Consider the following 23,354-nt stretch of genomic DNA (forward strand, 5'->3'; position numbering starts at 1 on the left):
TAAGGATTTTAGATTTTTTAAGTAAATGCTTGTCAATTAAAACTAAAATACTTTTGCTTTTCCAGAATACAGAATTAGATTCCAACAAAACACTTTTAATAAAATAAGGCACAATGTTTGATAAGGCAAAATTCACACAGACGGTTAATATTAGATCACATTCTTTTGTGTGTCCTGGGGGAAAAAAAGGAGGTATAGAATTGAAGTAGCTTAAATACTCTTTTTAGAGCATTTACCATTACAAGGTAATACATAAATTTGATGCAATAAACTATATCTTGTCCCCAAAATAAAATGTAATTGAGTCACACTGCTGAATTACATTTATTGTAACCATTGTTTTAAATATATATATATATATATATATATATACCTACAGATATAGATATTCTTAAGTCACAAGAATGCAAATACAGAAAATTAAGAAATCAGGTAATAAAAAATAATTTGACTAAAGTAAAAGTACATATATTTTTGATATCCTTTGTTGATACTTTAAAGTCCCAAACTTTATAAAAAGTTAAAATACTGGTTAAAATATTTCTCCCATTATATTTTTGTTTCTCATGAATACAAAGTGGGCTCAGAAATGCAACAGACACCAACTGCAGGCACACCATTTGCTCCATAATTGTTGTAAAGTGATTGTTGAGGTTAATAATCCTTCTCAGTAACACATCATTGTCAACCATTTAAGTTAGTGAAAGGATTCTCTTAAAACACCAGTTGTAGACAGAATTAACCAATTTAGTAATGCTTTTGTAGTACCAGCAATAGTGATGTCAAGCTTATCCCCAGTTTCTTCCCAAAACTGGAATTGAAAATAAGAGTTTTACCCAATTTATTCACAGCAAAAGGAAGAAAGTAACTTCTGTTGAATGCAGATGGTCTCTCCAACCATGGCTTTCTAGTATAATGGTATATAAATAATCTTCTTCATACTAACAAATTTTAATATTAACTAGATTGAATACTGTCCCTTACGATAAACTGAGACTGACCAGCAAGTGCTAGGTAAAAGTCTAGTAGCACCCAAATCAATATTACCCTGTGAGTGTTCAATAATGTGTCATGTTTGTTGTTAGTGAACTGTTATTTTCTACATCAATTCTTAGCAAATATGAACCAAGTAGAGATATAAAAAGAATGGGGATATTTACATGCAAAAATATTAAACCATACCCCCTTTTTAACCTGGTATTACAAAGAAAGCACAAAACGTGCTAGGCTTCATGGCAATAATATCTTTATATGATGCTATTAATATGAATTCGTTAGGAACTTGTCATCCCTTAGTGGTAGCAGATATATTTTCTTTATATGAACGAGAATATACTTTTTCACTGATTTTATTTCAGGGACTCTAATCCTTCTATGACAGTATGTATGATTGGGATTCCTTCTCCAAAAGCCCTAGACTCAGAGACATTAGGTCTAGTTTTAGTGGAAGGAGTCCTTCAGGATCACAGTCATTCTCCTTCAACTCAAAGCAAAGCATCATGAGGCTGTCACACACAACTTATTAAATGACATAGTTCCCCAAACTTTGGCTCCAGCGAGGAAGATTTAAGGCACATACTTTCAAAGCACAACTGAAGGCACTGCTACCTTTAAAAAGATCATGACTATAAAATACAAAATTGGATGCTATTAAATTCATCAGATTAATGTTATAGAGTATAGTGCTTAATACAGGAACAGTGAAGGTCAAATACTTCTTTTCTGTACAGCGGGGATCAGAACTATGAATTCCAGGTCACGTTGCCTAAAACCTATACAGCAGCCTTTACTGTTGTTAATGCTCAACATAACTTCAAAACTGACTATTTTGGACTAAATGGGGAGTGATAGTTATACTGTCATAATAAAATCTCTACTTTGGATGAGAATAAAGGGAGTCATTTAGGTAAAAATTAGGTATTTCTAAATAAATGCAGCTTAACTAATTTTATATACTATATATACATATTATAACTGATAAAAAGTTCTGCCCACAAAGGGTCTTATTTAGAATAACTTTTTTTTATAAATAGCTACTGCTAAAATGTTTTTTAAGATCAAACTTAATTTGCAGTAATCATTTGCTTAGCATTTTTTCTCTTTTACATAGTGAAAAGGTAAACATTAACCAAAGGTGTACCACAAATTCCAGGTTAACGAGGTATTACTTTCTCCCTTTGGAAAGAGCAAGGCTGGGTGTAAGAAAATCCAATTATTTGCTAGCCCTTCATTATGGAGGGATGTGGACAATCTCCCACTAGCAGAAACTGAAGAAATTTAGTGATAAACAGGCTTTCAGATGGTAGGTAGTGGGCCACTTAATTTCAAAACAATTCAGTATTACTTTAAAAAACTTTCTTGGCTCAGGGATCTCCTTCGGTGTCTGGTGACTTCTCTTTCCCTGCCTTTTGTGGTTTTTAAAGATTTCTTTCATTTTACACTCCAACCATCAGCCTTTCCCTTGTCTTCTTTTGTTTAAATTGGTATTTACAATGTTTGGTAGAACTGGTCTGCAGTATTACCTTGCACTAGTGTGGACTGCTTTTAACGTTACATTAGTACAAAAATTTCTCAAGTTTGAGGTACAGTTTATAATACAAGTCTTTACTTTTACATTTGTTAACTTTAAGTTCCAAATATCAAGAATTTTAGAGTAAGAGACTCCCCCAGGAAGCATTTAGAAGTAAAATATGAACAGTAACCCTCAGATCTACCTCTACTACACAAATACAGAGAATGCTGAGAACCCTGACTAGTTTGTCCTCAGGTCACCCAATCCCTGGCACCATGGAAGCAAAACGTTATAGTAGCTAATCTTCCTATTTCCTAAAATCCTAGGACCATTTCACTGACTCAGTTTGGTGACACTGAGAGAATTGGATTCTAGGAATAAAGATTACTAAGAATGTTCAATGTATCCATTTCAATTCCAAATATTAGCACTGAAGAATTCCATTCTAAACACATTTATGCTTTGGTTAAGTAGTTTTATCCACAGAAGTTTTGGTCACTAAAATTGTCCAAGTAGAGCAGTATCAAAAACTTACACACAAACAAGTGACTCAGCAACTAGAGAGACTTTCAATTTAAATACATAGTTAGCTATATGACTCTGGAACTGTAACTCACTTCTGGTTAATTTCTACAGTCACCAGTTATGAAAACAGGGAAGGCAGAGAAAAGAAACGGGAAAGCTTAGAAATTATTAGCAGCTCAGGAAAAGCTTAGAAATTATTAGCAGCTCTTATAAAAGGTTAGGTCAAAGATTAAAAAAAAGATAAAACTAACAGCTAAAATGTAGACTTCAGTAAAAGTCACCAAAGAGAGCTGCATACTGATCAGAGATTTTCAAATGTACATATAGAGAAGCATAACAAACATTTTGTTGAAAGACATTTTGCTGTATACAATGTATATATCTACATTACACAGCAAAGGCTAGAAACTGTTTCTGGTTGGATCTATTTACATCTGTAAAAGATCAATCAGTGTATCTTCTGGCAAGGTTAAGCATCTATTTACATATCTACCTGTTTATTTCACAAAGACTAACTCTTAGAAGATTACCCAAGCTGTTACTTAGATCAAACTGGTAATTAATTAGGAAGTAAACCGAGGAATTTAAGCCAGAAGAATTTGGTCCTATCAATTTATTTTACTATGAATACATTATTTTCTATGAAAATATTTTATGTATCTTACCTAAATCACTTACTTACAAAACACTTTGGGCTTGCCATTTAGGCACTGCCTAAATCATCTTTTATCTTTTATAATTTTGTAATACGCAGCCTGCTGTGGCTCAAATGGAGAAGTAAACAAAGACTTATTACTTCCATTTTATGATATAATCACCCATGTACTACTCTGCTAGGCAGTAGAAAGATACTACATTACTTCTACAGACATAGTCAGAAAATTTCTGGATCAAAAGGAAAAAAGAATCTTATTACAACAGAGTGAAGGGATTCACTCTATAGCAGCGTTTCACAACTGCAGTCATGAAACTCTCATGATGTTTCATGAATTAACATATAATAAACAAACGAACTATCCTACAGTATATTTTCTTCTAAAATAAAAAATATATGTGACAAAAACCTAACATATGTACATATCATTATTATACAACTTGCTTTTAGGAAATGGTGTGCCCCAGTCATGAATGCCAGAAGTCAGAAGGGAGATCATCTGATGTTCCAATGTGTTTCTGACCTTTGTATTACTCTACAGGTAGTATTTACCAACAAACCATTACGTTATTACAGATTAGTTAGCTAACGATTGCTAATGTGTGCTATGTATTTTATTTTACAATGTCAACTTACAGTTGTACTGTTACTCAATTTTTACTGCATACTAGTTAGTAAACATTTGTCATTTCTACTGGCAATTTGTGAAACCATTTTTCTGCTGTACCTTAAGGGTATATTTAATACATTTAAAATATTTTATCAATATATTATTTTCAAAAACTACTCCATGGTTAAACTTGTTTTGGAAACTGTTCTATTGTGTAAAAACACGACGACTGCTGTGCCCAATTTTATTTCACTTGTAATGTTTCTCTAGTTTTTCTTTAAAATTAGAGGAAGTTACAGTTCAGTACACACAGGCAAAGGAGTCATACTGGACTGTTAAAACCTTTAAAATCATTTTTCCCACTCCTTTAACGCAAGACATAAAGAAGTTTCCTATCTTACATCTCTTTTCTGTTAAAAGAAATCTGACAGATTTTTCCATTAAAAACTATTATTCTGGGCTTCCCTGGTGGCGCAGTGGTTGAGAGTCTGCATGCCGATGCAGGGGACACGGGTTCGTGCCCCGGTCTGGGAAGATCCCACACGCCGCGGAGCGGCTAGGCCCGTGAGCCATGGCCGCTGAGCCTGCGCGTCCGGAGCCTGTGCTCCGCAACGGGAGAGGCCACAACAGTGAGAGGCCCGCGTACCACAAAAACAAAACTATTATTCTGTCTTATGATGAACAGACTGATCAAGATCGTGGCCTCCCATTAATTATAAAAGTTATTTGTTTAAACAAAAAATGAAGTTAAGGTGGCTATGAGCTCAGATGTCAGATATACAGCTGTTTACCTAGTCCCATTAAAGCATATTTTAAAGTGTTCTGCATAGTATGTCAGGTTATAGGCTGCTCTGGTATCATTTCTTGAATAAATTTCTAAATCCTTGTTATGATTAAGGCACTATTACAGTCATTGCTGGATTATACAAGGGTAACAACAATCATATAGAACAAAGGAGCAGAAGTGAAGAGTTTTAAAACCCCACATGAAAGTTATATTCCTTACTTTACCAGTCAGTAGCTGTGAAAGGTTTAGGTCCTATGTAACCATCTGTGAGCTTATCTGAATAACTCTGTAATCTAGACATATGGGCAATACAAGAATGTAGGGCTAATCCTGTTACGGTATAGTGTTCAACCTAAACTCAAGGACAACTCTGGTAAAAATGACATCTTTGATCATTTCTATCTTCATATCAACTATCACAAGTTAACACTCATGGTTTATTATAGCACTGCTCTTCAGGATGTTCCATTCTGCTGTGTGATTCATGCAAAACTTGAGTGAAAACTGCAAACAATCAGCTAAATCTGAAACTGCCATTCAGAGTGAATTTAAAAGAATCCAAACATGGAACTGGACTCATTCCTGCTGAATGGCTAGAAACACAAAATCTTTTACACCATCTCCAACTCCGTCATGGACATTTAAGATGAAGGTACGGTTTCTAGTGAATTTCCAAGTCTATTCTCTTTTCTAACCACCTCTGCTCAGTCTTTTAGTGTTTCACACCGCCCTGCTTCCCTTTTCAACCAAGAAGAACTTTCTGCATTCTGTGTGCAGCCACACTGGCTTCATCTTCTGAGTCAGATTCGCTCTGGGATGTGGAGCTGTGAGAGGCAGAGCTGCAAGGGGAAGAGCATTCCGGTGAACACAGGTAGTGCATCAGGGGGAGACGGTATTTCCCACAGAAGTCCACAAATTTAATTTGTCTGACACAGCAATCAAAGTAGACTCCTGGAGAGAAGGAATAAGGACAAAGTAATCATTACAAAGCAAAGACCCACATTTTCTTTTTCAACCCTATCTCCAGCATTCTGAAGAAATGTCTTATAGTCTTCTCTTTTGAGAATCTTAAGCAGAGGTAGTGGCTGCTCCCATAATTGTTTATAGAAATACTGGAAGGTCTTAGGGATGGACTACAAAGAGAAGGCTAGGAGATTTATCTTAAAGAGAGCTGGCGTTAAAAGGACACTATTGGGCTTCCCTGGTGGCGCAGTGGTTGAGAGTCCGCCTGCCGATGCAGGGGACACAGGTTCGTGCCCCGGTCCGGGAAGATCCCACATGCCGTGGAGTGGCTGGGCCCGTGAACCATGGCTGCTGAGCCTGTGCGTCCGGAGCCTGTGCTCCGCAACGGGAGAGGCCACAACAGTGAGAGGCCCGCGTACCGCAAAAAACAAAAAACAAACAAACAAAAAGGACACTATTTACTTGGCTTGTTTTCTCTGGGAGACTTGGTGGACAGTGGTTGATGGAGATTACAGGATACCTAAAGTGCCCTTTCTCCATCCCCCAAGCCCCTCCTTGGTACTACCCTAGAGTCTTGATAATGATCTTAAAGAATTAGTGTTATACTCAAAATTTGCAGAAAGGAGACGACTTTTAGTACCCCTGTCTTTATGTATTGGGAAGGAAAAATTAAAAGTAACAAAATGCCATCCTATTTCCACAGGGTCTAAATCTACAGCTTCAAAGCTGTTTCACTACTGATCTCACTTGACTTTCATGCAATTATATATTGCTAAGTAAACTGAAAACTAGTATTCAGCTCTTTTGAGTCCTAATTTAGTGCTCCTGAACTGTGGCCCTTCAGCTAAGTAAAACTACAGCTAGAGATGACAGGAAAGCAGAGGTTGCTGTTTCGTGGGCTTCTAGCTGCTCCTCCTACTAGATATTGCACATCTCTAATCCATGAAGGCTGTCACAATGGTTGCAGTATAACCGGAATCCCTAGACCCCTGCGTCCCATCACCTCTCTGGAGAAGAATCTCAACCTTTATACTCTACCTAGGATTCCTCTGGCACCAACTACTCTGTATATCACATAAGGGAACAAAATAAAAAGATGTGGTCCAAGCAAAGGAGAAACAATTTTTCTCCTATTAATTTTTTTTCTGTTACTTCTCCATTAACTTTCTAATTCTTTGATCCTGTAGTAAGTATAATTCATAGTTTAAAAAGGGAAATTCATGGTATGTTACTTCGAACAATTCAGAAAAGTAGACAGATTCAGTAAACTGATCAATCATTAACAATAAATCCCCCCAAATGAGTTAGCTTTCTGAAACAAATGGAAGTAATAAAATAATTATAGTTACCAAGAGTTAAAATAGTATAATACTATCTTGTCATCTGTAAGATCTCAGACTATACAAAGGCAATATCTCACAAAATAGAAAATTACTTTTGTTTAACTTAGAGTTCAGTAACTAGGGAATCTGAGGGGGAATTCACTTCAGATATTAGAAAATTTTAAGCTAATAATTTAAAAAGTATTTTAGTTCCTAAGACAAATAACACAGCAGTATACTAAAGAACTCATTTAAGAAAGAAAGAAACCATTTAAGAGAGAAAACAGACTTCTTGTAGAGGTCTATTTCTAGAAAAGGACAGATTCCAAGAGATTAGATACAGACTATGAAGCCTGAAGGTCTGGTGAGAGTGTTGTCTCTTGCCACTGTTAAAGCCAACTTCAGAAGGAGAGTTCACAGAGAAAATCTAAGTACTTCTAACTTGGCACGGCAGTCTCTACTTCTAAAAGTAAGTGGCCAGAAATGGCTCAGAGTAGTGTCATTTTTCTTTTTTAAACTAGTAGTATCTTTTTTACCTTTTAATATTCTTTGAGAAACTTAAATCACCTTCTCTCTGTTTAACATTATAACAGTTTTCAAGGCCTGACGGGACATCTGGGGAAAACCTCAGCTGGCTCTGATCATATTTATGCAGCATTTCCCTGGCACCTACAATTATCCTACAATAATAAAAACCTTTCTGTACCCCCATTAAATTGGATTTTTAAAAAAGTAGTCTTTTATGAGAGAGCCAAGATAGAATGACCTGCTATCATTCACCAACTCCCCTCCACACACTGGCACTTCAGGCCCTTCAAAATCTGGCCTCAATGTATCTTTTACTCTGCTCTCATTACTCCCTTAACTGTACATTTGAACCAAATTATTACTCAACCAACATTCTGCCCCATATTGTTTTGTTTCCTATTTTACTCTCTCCATCTGAAAAGTCTTCTATCCTCAATCAAACCATATCAAAATTCAACTCATACTTCAAGAATTGTCTCATCTTTTCCAGATCTAATAAATGTGCTCTCTCCCTCCTTTGGTTTCCAACAGTATTTTGGATTCCTACTTTACACTGTCTTACATTATATTATTTGTTTAGTTCTCTCTAAATGCTCTAAACTCAAGAAATTTTGAAGCATGGACTTAAAAGAATGGAGAATTCCAGGGTACATTCTGAAACTGGCACACATTCAGCCTATTCTCGTACACCTTGAATTGTACTCTGTAAAAGGTACCTGACACTCAGAATGGTGAGTCTAAGAAAATGTCCTTCAAATAAATATGAAAGGTGGCCAAACATTTTAGAGACTCTTCTAAAGCAATTAGAACTGTTTATGCTTTCTTTCTGTTTCCTCTCATGTTACCAATTTACCTTATCCTATGACAGTTCCAAGAAAGACGAGACTTTCTGGGTATTTTCCCTGTGTATGAATCCTGAAGTACCATGAAAAGAAGAAGTAAGGAAAGAAAGAAGAAAAGGAGGGAGGGAAGGAAGGAGGGAGGGAGGGAGGGAGGGAGGGAGGGAGGGAGGGAGGGAGGGAGGAAGGAAGGAAGGAAGGAAGGAAGGAAGGAAGGAAGGAAGGAAGGAAGGAAGGAAGGAATCCAGAGAGGGTGAAATGTCTTACTTTCTGGTAAAAGGGTGAAATAAGACAAACAAACAAACTGCCTTTCTCTGAAAGAAGACAGCTAATTAAAACAACATTTAGATCATTAATTTAAAAGTAACTAAATGAATGGGAAACAAGGACACTGAATTAACTTACCTCCACACTTTGGGTTTGGGCAATTGCTGGCTAAACTCAAGTATCTAAGAAGATTCCCAGGAAGATCATAGGGAGTATAGGAAATATTTCGTATTTTAATGGTCCGTGCAGCTAACTCCAGGAGAGTTGGAGGATCATACGTTAAATCTCTAACAAAACGAACAACCAATGGATTTCCTCGCAAACTCAATTCTTCCAAATGAATAAGGTTGAGGATCTCTCGAGGCAGGTATGTCAGCAAGTTATTGTGAAGACTGAGGGAACGAAGTGAATGCAACCTAGAATGAATGCAATACAAAAATCAACCACCATAAGCAAGAAAACTACTCAGAAAGTTAAGGGAAGGACTCAATTTCCCCGCAAGAATGAGCAATTAAGATTAAGGTCAATGGAAGTAAAATTAAAAGGTGCTGAAACTAAATTAGAGCCCATACTTGTATATGTCATGAAGGACTTTTGCCCATGGAATCTTAGAGAGCTTAAAATACTTAGAGAGTATTCTGATGTGTTAGCTGATTTAAATGCTAGATTTAAAGGGTTTTTTTTTTTTGGCATGCTTTATCATTCAGATACCTAAAAAAGGAAAGATTTCAAATGCAACAGGAATAAAGATCCTTCACATTATCTCATTAGGATAGGAATGCTTCATATCAAATATAAATCAATAAAATCCCATAAAACCTTGGGGAATCTATGCCAAAGTAATACTCTATTTTTGATTACAGAAAAGAGGCTCAACAACTATGGAAAACAGTATGGAGGTTCCTCAAAAAACTAAAAATAGAGTTGCCATATGATCCAACAATCACACTCCTGAACATATATTCAGACAAAACTATAATTCAAAAAGATACATGCACCTCTATGTTCATAGTAGCACTATTTGCAATAGCCAAGACATGGAAACAACCTAAATGTCCATCGACAGATGACTGGATAAAGAAGATGTGGTATATATACACAATGGAATACTACTCAGCCCTATAAAAGAATGAAATAATGCCATTTGCAGCAACATGGATGGACCTGGACATTAGCATACTAAGTGAAGTAAGACAAACAGAAAGACAAACACCATATGATATCACTTATATGTGGAATCTAAAATACGACACAAATGAACCTATCTACAAAACAGAAACAGACTCACAGACAGAGAACAGACTTCTGGTTGCCAAGGGGAAGGAGGGGTGAGGGAGGGAAGGATTGGGAGTTTGGGATTAGCAGATGCAAACTATTATATATAGGATGGATAAACAACAAAGTCATACTGTATAGCACAGGGAGCTATATTCAATATTCTGTGATAAACCATAACAGAATAGAATATGAAAAAAAAAATGTATGTATAACTGAATCACTTTACTGTACAGCAGAAATTAATACAACACTGTAAATCAACTATACGTCAATAAAATTTTAAAAAGATAATAAAAAAAAAGAAAAGAGGCTCAACGATTTTGAGGAATATATCAGAGCATTTAAAAGTAAAATTAAAAATAAGCCACCCAATTCATAACACACTTCAGAACTTTCATTCTCATGTATCATTTACTTTGAGAACACTTAATTCTTTTCCACATACAAATCATGTGGGTGAATGCAGGATGATAATTCCTAAGCATGTATCTCTGTGTGTACATAAACTGCCTGAAAATACTCACTGTGAAAGCTGAGGAGGCACACTTTGGATTTTGTTGTCACATAATACCAAGTAATTTAGAGAAGGCAAATTTCCTAATTCTGGCGGGATTTCTTTGATGAAGTTTCCTCCAAGATATAAACACTCTAAACTGCAAAAATAAATGAAAAAAACAAAAAAACCAAAATTTGAACAAGTACCCCATTATCTTGTTGATAATGAACAATGAACATATATCGTTTATTCATTCCGCAAATGTTTTACTCAGGCTTTCTATGTGCTATACAGTCTCTGGAGGAATAATGCAATCTTCAGGGAGCTTATATTATAGGTAAGCAGACAAGACACACCACATTTATAATTAAATGCAAAACAAGATCCCAAATAAGCATAACATGATTAAAATACCAAAATAAGCAGAACAATCCATAAATGATATAGGAGTTTAAAAAGTAGAGAAATTAAAAAAAAAGACATTAGTTCTGATTGGAAAGGCTCCCAAAAGTGTTGTGATTTCAGCTGGACTATGAATTTAGCCCATTTAGGGTAGAGGAAAGAGGACCTTCAGGTCGGAAGAAGGGTTTTTATGGGATAATGAGTATACCTTTTAACACATAAGAAGAGAATTCATGTTGAGGAACCCAGAGATACAGCTGGATAAAGGCCAAATTACAGGAGCCCTGTATTCGCGCTGGTGGGTTTGGATTCAATGCATTACTAGGCAATGGGAAGGGGAAAACCACTAGCTTTTTTTTGAAGAGTGGAAAAACACAGCTGAAGTTTATGTTTCTTCTTTGCTCTTATTATGGCAAATGCAGTCTTCAGGAGGCTAACTAAATTATGTAAAACTGACCACTATTATGAAATTAAAGTTCTAGATAATTATCCTGTTTTCTAATAATAAGTTAACAACATTTTAGACATAGCATATATTGCACCAAAATGTACTGCTACTCCTTGTGGTGATGACTGTAGAAAGACTCTCTCCAAAAGATTTTTTCAGTTGACGGGGGGGTGGCAGAATCAGTTCTTACTATATAAATATCAATGAAATGTATACATATAGATCTTTCCCATAACTATGTTACTTTTGTCTTCCTGTTAAATCTGCTCAGTAGACATTATCATTCTTTTAAGACACCTTTAAATGTAGGGAAAAACAGCATACTAAACTGTTACCCAAACTTCCAGGATAAGAATTAACTGGGATACTTTTAAAGCTACAAAATCTAGGCCATGCTCAGATCCAGTAAATCAGAGTTCCAGGGGAAGGGCCTGAGAAGTGGCAGATTTTAGGGTACAAGCTGTAATGTTAAAAGAAAAAGCCAAATTACCCTGCAGAGTTATAGCTAATTACAATCCACAATTAGCATTTAAGAGCACTCTTTACCCTACAGCCCTGCCAACACTTAATATCATCACCTGCTTTAACGTTTTTATTCTACTCTTTACTATTTAGCTGGTGTGAAAAATGATACCATTCTGTACTAGTAATCTCTAATTATTAGTGACGTTTAGCATCTTTTTATGTTTTGACCATTCGTACATCTTTAGAGAATTGCGTTTCTATCCTTTACCCATTTTTCTCATGGGTTATATGGCTTTCTCTTAGCTTGTTGAGAGCTTTGTTGTTGTTAAACATATGTTCTGCATAACCTTGTTCCTCTGTGGTCTAGAGCATGGTCTATTTTTGTTCACATTTTATATGTGTAAAAAGAATGTGCAGTTATTAGGATTGAGCTTGTTAGCTGTGCAATTCAAATTTTTTATAGTGTCTCATTATTTTACCTTCTTACTCTGGTGGTTAGTTTCCTACCTGAACCATGGTTTTCCCTTTATAGTTCTGTCAATTTTTGCTCTCTTTCTCCTCAAAATATGGAAGCTATATTGAAGATACATTCAGGTTCATGATGGTTAAAACTTCTTGTTGCATCGTTCCTTAATTCAAATGAAGCATTTCTCATTCTTCCTTCTAATCCATTTTGCCATAAAATCTATCGCCTCTGATTATCAATACTGCCTACCTGTTTTTGTTAGTATTTATTTAATCCTAGCTCCACCATTTACCAGTACGAGAACTTGGGCCCATTACTAAATCTCATTATGCCCCAGTTTCCTCTTCTTTAAAATTGAATAACATTACTATATATCATATAGTCAATAAATATGAACTAGGCACCGACCATGTGCCAGGCACTATTCCAGGGAATATAATGTAAATAAGACCAAGTTCTTGACCTTAAGAAGCCTACATTTTAGTGAGAGAGACAGTAAGTCAATGAATGTATATATATTATGCCAGATAGCTTTAAGTGCTACAAAGGAAAACAGGTAATCAGATGCTGATGGAAGTGATACTGTAGATAGGGTGGTCAGAAAAGGTTTCTCTTAGGAGATGACACTTTAACAGAGATCTGGATGGAATGACTGAGTGAGTACAAATCCCTGCAGTGGAAAAAAGCTTGGTGTGCTGTGAAAGAGCAACACAGCCAGTGTGGGTACATCAGGGTGACAGAGGTGGGGAGAGTGGTGGTCAGAGAAGTCAGAAAGGTAGCCTGGGAAAGCCAGATCACAGAGGGCCCTTCAGGCCTTAGGAAGGATTCTCAATTTATCCTAGGTAGAAGGGGTTTGAACAAAGGCCAGTTGTGTAACTTGACTTACACTTTAGAAGGATCACTTTGGTTACTGTTTGGAAAACAGCAGGAGAAGTGGCAGGGACAGGCGAGTGCAATGGGAGGAGTGGAAGCAGGAAGACCAGACTGGAGCCTAAGGCAGTTGAATCCAGGTATGAAATGATAGAGATTTGCTTCGTACATCTTTTTCTGCACCTTAACTTTAAACACATTGGGGTATTTCTATTTTAAGTGTAACTCTTGCAAACAGTGCACAACCTGATTGTTGATATATTTGCACTTGTGTTTTCTTTACCATGGTATATCTCAATATCTTTTTCTCTTCTGTCTGCCTTCTGTTGTGTTCATCAAGTTTCCTTTTGTCCCACTCCATTATTTTGAACTGCACATGCTACATGTATTTTGCTAGTAGTTGCCCCTTCAATTTCCTTTGCTCTCCCTCTCACTCCCAAATATACAACCATGCTCACTTCTCTGTCATCTTCATATCATCATCCAGGATTAGTTCTACCTTGATTTGAAAATAAATTGAAACTTATTTATTCCCAATCAATAATTACTCAGTCATCAATATGTTTTACCAATTTCTCTGCTCACCACTGTTCTGGGCACTTGCTATTTCTTTTAAAGTTCATTTTTCTTGGAGTACAGCCTGTAGAAGTTCTTTCAGTAAGGACTCACAGTTGTTAATGTTTGAGTCCTTTGTCTCTGATGTTCTTATTTTTTCCCTTCACACGGGAGTAATAGCTTGGCTGGGCATAAAATTCTAGGTTGACAGTTACTTTTCCTTACCAGGAGGAAGATACTGTTCTACTATCTTATTACAGCCCATATTCCTTTGTAGGTAATCTGTTTTTTTTCTTATTAGGAATTTTTAGGGTCTTTTTTCTTTATCCTTCTTGTTCTACAGTTTTATTATGATGTGTCAAGATACCAGTTCAGAGTGCTCTCTTTCTTTAATCGTGGGAAATTCTCAGCTACTATTACTTCTGGCATTGCCTTTCCTACATTCTCTCTATTCTCTTTCCGGAATTCCTAGCAAACAGCACTTTGAACTTCAGAGTCTATTTTCCATTTCTCTTAACATTTCTTTCATACGTTCCGTTTCTTTATTTTTTTTGCTGCATTCCAGAATGCCTCAGTAAGATCTTTTAGCTTACTGATTCACTACGCATCAGCTGACTCCAGTCTACCATTCAGCCCATTGAGTTCCTAATTATATATTTTTATTTCTAGAAATTCCGATTGGGGTTTTCATAGTTGTCAGTTTTAAAACTTCTTATTCTTCTTTCACTGATGAAGTTCCCTCCTTTATCTCTCTGAAGTTAGGAAACAAACTTATTTTAAAGTTCTTTACAGATGGCCTTTATACATAGTTTCTCAGATACAATTTCTTCCATTTGTTGACTTTCTTATCTGTATTTCATAATCTCAGCCTTCCTTGATGTGTGGTGATTCAAAAAGCCAATTTGAATCTGAAGTTTTGTCATTCTAAAAATATTAATAAAAAAATTAAAAAATAAAAATATATTAATGCTACTCTCTATTTCTTATTGTGTAAATCTTTTCAAGACTGCATTTCTCTCTTTAGATTTACAATGCTCAGTAAAAGTAAGCAGAACACTTAACCCTGATAGGCTATTTTTTTCTCCTTTAAGGATTATCTTATGGCAAAAATCAATGGTCTGGATACAAAACTGAATTCCCCTACATATAAGTGTTTAAACACTGGTGAAAAAGGTTCCTAGGCAGGATTTTTTGAGCTTACAGATTATAAGTTACTGAGAAATTTCTATTTTTCAATGATGAGAGCTAATAGAATAGAATAGGAGAGTAGAAAAGAATATTTGGAGTCCAAAACAGAAACTTCTCTGGAAAAAAAACAATTTTAATGAGACAGTTGGGAAAAATTTTTAGCAAACTTGAAAGTTCTTTTATAAAGGATTCAATAGTTATATAACAACTTGCAATTTAGTCTAGTGAGGGAGAAAAGAAAAGAAAGTGATGAAAGGGAAGAGTGAGTCTGAGAGCAAATATAAATATTGCCCTTCCTATATGGTTAAGTCAGGAACCAAGAGAAATTAGTGTCTGGTGGTCAGTCACTACTCAATGTCTTCTCTCAGTGTTTTGGAGTTGGTGGGGAGGTAAACAGACAGAAAGGATGCCAAATCTTAGTTGTTACTGTGACTTTGGCAGAGAAAGATCTGATGTTCTAAAATATAACCAAGTTCATGACTTCAAAACCATATAAATCTCTTTTGCAGCTGATGGGTATCATTAATTAGAGTATACAACCAGCATATTAAATTTACATTTTCAGGCTTATGTACCACTTTGAAACTCAAATAATTTCCAAAGTTCTTGGACTTAAAGCCTTTCAATGATTTGCGGGAATTAAATTTCTAAAACACACTCTACTGTTTCCAAACACGCTTTTCTATAAGGAGAAATGAAACTATTGTTGAATTTAAAGCAAAACCGTAGTGTTTAAAAGTTCTTGTATTTGTCAAAATTACACCTCTGTTAATCAGACGTGAAACAATTCTATTCTTTTGATGTTTGACAAATACAAAAAACGTGAAAACCATTCACAAAATTTAGAGAAGAATTCTTCCTTTCTTTTTTGTCTAAGGTTAACAGACCAACCTTAAATTTGTTTCCTGAAAAGTATCTCACCTCTCCAATCCTTAGGGATACTGAAGTGGGTACCTTTCCTATAGGAAGGGCCAGTGACCCACTGGAAAAATACACTAGGGTCCACTTAGTGCCAATCAACTTAACCACAGGTATAAGTAGGAAATGTTTTGCTTCTCCACCCAAACAAAAATGACATTCAATATAACAAAAATATACATTAGTCCCATGTTATGATTGGTTAAAGGGAGATGGAATTAAAGTGAGACAGGTTTGTCTCACTTTAATTTAATTGTCTCACTTTAATTTAAGGTTTTAGGCACTTTTCTGCCTAAAGAGGCAGAAAATAGAAAATAAGAGAAACACAGAAAGATAAGAACCATACGTCTGTGGATAAAGAAAGTAGTTTTCTTGAGACAGCATCCCCATACTAAATCATTTTCAAATATACTCACTACAGGATTTTAAAGTCCGTTATATGTTCAAAAGTAGGAGCACAAATGGAGGAATCATCTCTTGGTTCTTGCCCCAGACTAAGGCATTGAAAGAAGTCAGAAGGAAGAATTGAGAGCCAGAGAAAAACTCAATATGACTCTAAATGGGGAAAAGAGTTTTTATTTAAACTTTACTGCTGCATTCTATTTATCATCTGGTTAGGTCGTCTCTATTGTAAGATATCAACCTATTGCACACTAGCTTCAAAACAGTCCAGGACATTAATATTTAGCTTTTATTTCCATCACAATTCTCATATTTTTAATTTCTAAAACCACATCAGGCAGACAGTGAAAGAGGCATTATGAACAGAAAAAGGAAGGAAATCTTTTCTTACCTGAGAAGAAAAGACTGTGGGGAATGGAGCCAACGAAACTCACTTGTGCTCAAACCTACTCTCCCAGTGTCTAGCATCCTGGATGCCAAAGAATCCTGGAGCTTTTGTTTTCTTTAACAAAGTCTATTACCCGTTGGGTGATAAGTTATTAAGCTCTTCCTCAGTTAATGTCTGAGCTAGTTGAGAGGAATAAAAGTTAAGAGTTCAGAAAAAGAAACAGGTCAAAATATGAATTACACCTACTTTTCCAACACTGTAAGACAAAACCAAGTTTGTCCATCTACTAGCAAGTTATTATACCTACTTGTTGAAGAAGAACCTCATATTTTGATGGAAAGAATCTACACCCACAACCTCATGATTCACACTGAGTCTAATTTACTCCAGGGGAATGAAGTTAATCATAAAAATAAGATTTTCACCATCTACTTATTTGTTATACTTTAAAATCATCTTTCAAAAACCACTTTTCAAAAATTTTATCACCAGGGAAAAGGATCAACAGAATACAGAAAATATACATGAAAATACCCTGCTAAATCTGGAGGATCAAATACACCAATTAAGCTAGGAGTATTTATTTGTTATTCCCTCCTGGAAGGATGGAGGGTGGGGAGAAAGGGGACCTCTATATGGATTATATACTCTGCATTATTTTTTAAACTTCCGTTAAAGAGGGTGGATAGATTCCAAATGCCCAGAAACACCTCACTTGGTTTTAAAAGCAACATGGCATAGTAAACAATATACATCAATGTCACCAATGAGGTCTAGGGAGTCCACGTATATTCTAAGAGAAGATGGTGTTCTTGGGCAGGTACCTTAGGGTTTGAGTAACTGAACCTCTACCTCTACATTTTTGAAGCTTTAATGTATTATTTTAGTAGTAAGTAGTAAGTAGTAAGCAGCCTTTGAGGGTTGAAGCACATGAATCTCCCTGTCACTATCTGGCCTCAAGCAAGTCACTGATACTAAATCTCAGTTTCTTCATCTGTAAAAAGAAGGGGGTGACTCAGGCCAATTGACTAGGCTGTCTCTACTTCTAAGAGTATATTCCTACATGACCCTTTCAGCCTACATTCAACTACAGTTTATATTTGGAGCATATAACCTAAATCTTTACTGATTCTTATCAGTAAAGAGAAATACAGCAGACAACTGAAGAATGAAAACAATGACATAAAAGAGCCTACATACAATTGGAGACAAAGGTACAATGTCCAAAAACCACAGTAAACAGCCCAGAAAATCAGGTCAATCAGGAAAATGGCTTTAGCCAATCCTCCTGATCACATATTCAACAGAACGGAAGTCAGAAGAATTAGGTTCTAGCCCTTACTCTGTCATTGTGGAAAATTCATGGATTTGAAGTCAGAGATCCAGTTTGATCCAAAGGTCAAATCCAGTTCTACCACTCATTGGCTTTGTGATCTTAAGACTTTACTTCTTAGGGCTTCAGTTTCTTCTTCTCATATCACAGAGTCATTGTGAAAATTAAAAAGCATATTTAGAGAACCTACCACAGGGCTTACTGCATTGTAAGAATTCAATAAATGGCATTTTTGCCTACCTTTCTCCCCATGTGATGGTAATATTTGCTCTAAGTTTTTCTTAGTACATTAAAAAAATTCAAATGAGAATGCTGGAATTAACATCAAAATTAGAAGGAACTAAGGCTTGACAATTTTACATCTAAATCTCTCTCCAACCCTTCTATCAATATTTCTTACTATCTCTCCTAGCACCACCCTGGTATAAGCTACCATCATCTCTCATTCTACTAGAATAGCCTCCTTCCATCCAGCCTTCAAAATGTCTTCTCATCTCTCCACCTGCTCCCCGCTCCATTCTTGCACAGCAACAAGACAGATGTGCTTTTTAAAAACTCTTCCATGCGTATTTAGAATAAAGTTCAAGCTTTACCATGGCCTTCAAGATATGACATGGCCTGGGATCTGGTCCAAATTTATATTTGCCACTTTCCCTGTTGGTCACTTCCTCACTATGCTCTAGTACAATGTCCTCCTTTCAAAATTTTGGCCTTCAGTCCTTCTTTCTGGGTTTTCATGCATGCTGTTCCTTCAATCTGGACTGATCCCATCCCACCCTCTCCTGGTTAATTCTTACTCTTCCTTTAAAAGCTCAATTCAAATGTTACTTGCTCAAAGACCAAACTAAGTTACTTTGTTTCAAGGCACTCTGTACTTCTTCACAGAACTTATAACAACTGTAATTAAATAATGAAGTTAACAGGTGTTTAATGTCTCCTCTGTTAGAATGCTCCATGAGGGAAGGATCCTGTTCACCACTGTATCCCCACCCCAGCACCTAGGACAGTGCCTGACACTGGGTAGGTACTCAATAAAAATCTGTTGGTGAGTAAACAAAGGGACATCTTGTCCAAATGCCTCATTTAGCTGATTAGGAAGTTGTAGTCAGGATATGTTAAAGTGACTTGCATAAGGCTGGGACACCAAGAGTTCTTTTTTTTTTTTTTTTAACAATAATAAACATTTATTTAGTGCTTATTACATGTAAAGCATAGATTTAGGCTCATTACTTTTTTTTAACATCTTTATTGGAGTATAATTGCTTTAAAATGGTATGTTAGTTTCTGCTTTATAACAAAGTGAATCAGTTATACATATACATATGTTCCCATATCTCTTCCCTCTTGTGTCTCCCTCCCTCCCACCCTCCCTATCCCACCCCTCTAGGTGGTCACAAAGCACGGAGCTGATCTCCCTGTGCTATGTGGCTGCTTCCCACTTGCTATCTATTTTACATCTGGTAGTGTATATATGTCCATGCCACTCTCTCACTTTGTCACAGCTTACCCTTCCCCCTCCTCATATCCTCAAGTCCATTCTCTAGTAGGTCTGTGTCTTTACTCCCGTCTTGCCCCTAGGTTCTTCAAGACCTTTTTTTTTTTTTTTTAGATTCCATATATATGTGTTAGCATACGGTATTTGTTTTCTCTTTCTAACTTACTTCACTATGTATGACAGACTCTAGGTCCATCCACCTCATTACAAATAACTCAATTCGTTTCTTTTTATGGCTGAGTAATATTCCATTGTATATATGTGCCACATCTTCTTTATCCATTTATATGTTGATGGACACTTAGGTTGCTTCCATGTCCTGGCTATTGTAAACAGAGCTGCAATGAACATTTTGGTACATGACTCTCTTTGAATTATGGTTTTCTCAGGGTATACGCCCAGTAGTGGGAATGCTGGGTCGTACGGTAGTTCTATTTTTAGTTTTTTAAGGAACCTCCATACTGTTCTCCATAGTGGCTGTATCAATTTACATTCCCACCAACAGTGCAAGAGGGTTCCCTTTTCTCCACACCCTCTCCAGCATTTACTGTTTGTAGATTTTTTGATGGTGGCCATTCTGACCTGTGTGAGATGATATCTCATTGTAGTTTTGATTTGCATTTCTCTAATGATTAATGATGTTGAGCATTCTTTCATGTGTTTGTTGGCAGTCTGTATATCTTCTTTGGAGAAATGTCTATTTAGGTCTTCTGCCCATTTTTTGATTGGGTTGTTTGTTTTTTTGATATTGAGCTGCATAAGCTGCTTGTAAATTTTGGAGATTAATCCTTTGTCAGTTGCTTCATTTGCAAATATTTTCTCCCATTCTGAGGGTTGTCTTTTTGTCTTGCTTATGGTTTCCTTTGCTCTTATTCTCAGGTCAATGTTCTTTTCACTACACTTAACTCTGAGGTCCCTTTCAGCTCTAATATTCTGTTATCTCAGAAAATTCAAGAAAGGATGCGAAAATATTTTACAGATAGAAGATTCTTTTTTTTTCACTTTGGACAATACACTTGCTCTTACTTTATTTCTCACTCCCCTGCAGGGCACCTTTAGGGGACTTTTGTTACCCTGCTTCCTTCTTCCATTTAATTCAATATATATTTACCGAACAATCTAGTAGATGAGGCAGATCTGTAGGCAATAATTATAATCAATAAGTGCAATGGCAGAGTGAATGAGGTACAGAAGAAGTACAGTTTAGACAATAATTAACTGTTGTCCAAGAAGCAGTAAAGAAAGGAAACAAAGAAATGACCCTCAAAACAGGTTTTGAAGGATGAACACGAGTTTGCCAGATGCAAGCAACATTCCAGACAAAGGTAACAGCAACACAGAGGCACTGTATCCATTCAACACATATTTAGTCAGTGCTTACAAGGTGCCGGTAAAGTGCACAGCTCAGTGAATTCCATAAATAGTTTTGCTGGTATCGCTACAGAAAAGATGGAGCAGGAAATGTAGTGGAAAGCAAGGATCAGATCGGAGTACCTTGTCTGTCACGCTACAAGACATAAATTTGATCTACAGGCATGGAAAACCACCAAAGACTTCGGAGCAAGGAAGGAACCTTCGGAGCAATGTTGCAAGAGGCAACCTCAGATCTACATTTGTTTGAGTATGTACTCAGTTGGGATCACTCCCCCAGACCCCAGAAGACGACAGAAAAACTGCCTGGAAGATCTGCACAGGGCAAACACAACAAACCAAATGCTGTCACGACCACGATCTTATTAGATCTTCACTACAACTCCCTGAGTTGGCAGGGCAATACTCACAGCCAAAGAGTTGAAGAAGAGCCTAGACTAAGACAGGTACGTGACAACCGAACGGCGCCCCAAGACCTGGCGCGGGGCCCCAGGACTCCCGGACACCGCCCCGGGCCTCCCTACTCTCAGGCAGGCACCCGCTCACCTCCTCAAGTTCTCGATCTCGGCTGGGATGTTCTGAAGCTGGTTGCCACCGAGGCTGAGGGTGTGCAGCGCGCGCAGGTCCAGCAGCGAGGCTGGAACCTCTTGGAAGCAGTTCCCGCTAAGGTTGAGCACGTGGAGGCTGCGGCAGAGCGGCGACTGGGCCAGGCCCTTGGGCAGCGAGCCGGGCCCGCCGAGCCGGTTGTTCTTGGCCAGCAGCGTGCGCAGGCCGCGCAGCGCCAGCAGCTCCGGCCCCAACGCGGTCAACGCGTTGCCGCTCACGTCCAACAGCTGGAGGTGCGGAAAGCCGCTGCCCAGCGCCCGCGGCAGCGACACCAGACGGTTGTGCGGCAGCAGCAGCCGCAGCAGCGCCTCCCGCGCGCCGCGCCGCTCCTCGCCCCGCGCCTCCAGCTCCGACTCCAGGGTCTCGGGGGACACGCTGAGGCGGGACAAGTTCAGTTCGGACTCCCCGGCCGTGGCCACCACCGCTCCGGCCTCCTCCATCCCGGCCGCCTCAGAGCGCCCCGCGCTACCCACAGGCCGGGAGCTCCGCGGCGCCCCGGAACCTGAACCAAGCGCTGCGTCGGAAGTGGCGCGGGCGGGCGGACGCGCGCGCGCTAAACCCGCGCGCCCCCGCCGAGTCACGCGACGCGAGGCGGCGGGGTGCGCGCGCCGCTCGGGGGCCGGGCTGCGCTGCTCGGGGGCTGGGCTTCGCTTCACGCGGCCCGCGGCGCGGACCGGGCTTGCCGGTGGGGGCGGAGACCAGGCGGCCCCCAGTTACTCTCTGAACGCGGCCGGGTTTGGGCAGCCGCGGCTTATGGTCCCTGGAGTCTGGTGACCTGTCCCCGGAGTCCAGGACCGCCTCGGTAAACAGCCCGAGGACAGTTTTGCTATTTGGCGTTGAGGATTCGCGCGTCACGGTGCCCCGCCCTCTTGGTTTCCAGTTTGGGAGTGGGGCCCCTGGTCTGAGGGATTAAGCAAGAACACAGGAATTTAGTGGTGATTCAGCTCCATGACAGCAAGCCCCAGGAATTTCAAGTCCCGGGATTAACCAAGCCGACTTTGAAGTGCGAAGGCAGCTGTACTAGAAATCAGAACTCTTGGATCTTACCTCGGGTTCAGCTGTTAAATAGCGTTGTTTCCTCGGATATGGGATTTGATTTCAGTTTCTCCATCCATAAAATATGGATAATCGTTGCCCTGCTTGCCCTACAGCATTTTTTTAAAAAAACCGTTTTAAAAGGAGGTGTCAAATAAGGACGTTTCGCCATTTTAGCTGTAGAAGCACTTCTGTGGTTTTTTGGTTTGTTTTAGTGGCTAGAAATGAATTTGGGGGCCATGGAGAAATTTTCGTTAATTTGAGATAGCTCAGATTAATTGATCAGTTTAAGAAGGCAGAAAGCATTGAGATTTTAGTTCAGGTTAAAACTACAATGTAAAAAAAAAAAAAAACTACAATGTAACTGAGAAAATCCAGAAAATATGTTAATTAGTTAACATTCTAATTAACATGTTTTTTGCCTTGCCCTAAATTCAGTCTTTTCTGAAATTACTTTTTATAATTTTGGAAAGTCATTAATAGAAATGAAAATATTCAGCGTATTTTTTACAAAGTCATGCACAAACGTTAAAAGATTGTGTATAACCGATGCCATTAAATTGCTTTCTTCCTAAAAAGGAGAATAAAGTAACTTTTTTCTTTCCAGTTAGTGTGAGAAACTTTATGCTT

The 23,354-nt window shown here is 37.9% G+C and overlaps 1 protein-coding gene across 1 annotated transcript; it reads right to left on the minus strand.

Annotated features, from left to right (window-relative positions):
* LRRC58 (leucine rich repeat containing 58) lies at positions 1–22,225 on the minus strand. The gene is made up of 4 exons (XM_030857698.2): positions 21,630–22,225; positions 10,811–10,939; positions 9,147–9,424; positions 1–6,040 (listed from the first exon to the last, which is right to left on the minus strand). Exons 1-4 carry the CDS (start codon positions 22,127–22,129, stop codon positions 5,832–5,834), a joined length of 1,116 nt encoding a protein of 371 aa, XP_030713558.1. The 5' UTR covers positions 22,130–22,225; the 3' UTR covers positions 1–5,831.
* Positions 22,226–23,354: the final 1,129 nt, after the last annotated feature.

Source organism: Globicephala melas, chromosome 4 (assembly GCF_963455315.2).
Source record: "Globicephala melas chromosome 4, mGloMel1.2, whole genome shotgun sequence".
Classification (NCBI taxonomy): Eukaryota; Metazoa; Chordata; class Mammalia; order Artiodactyla; family Delphinidae; genus Globicephala; species Globicephala melas.

Coding starts and splice junctions, on each gene's coding strand:
- LRRC58 (XM_030857698.2), bottom strand. CDS start 22,129: ATGGAGGAGGCCGGAGCGGTGGTGGCCACGGCCGGGGAGTCCGAACTG. Junction 10,940..21,629: donor GAGATCGAGAACTTGAGGAG/GTGAGCGGGTGC, acceptor TTATTTTTGCAG/TTTAGAGTGTTTATATCTTG. Junction 9,425..10,810: donor GTGCCTCCTCAGCTTTCACA/GTGAGTATTTTC, acceptor CATTCATTCTAG/GTTGCATTCACTTCGTTCCC.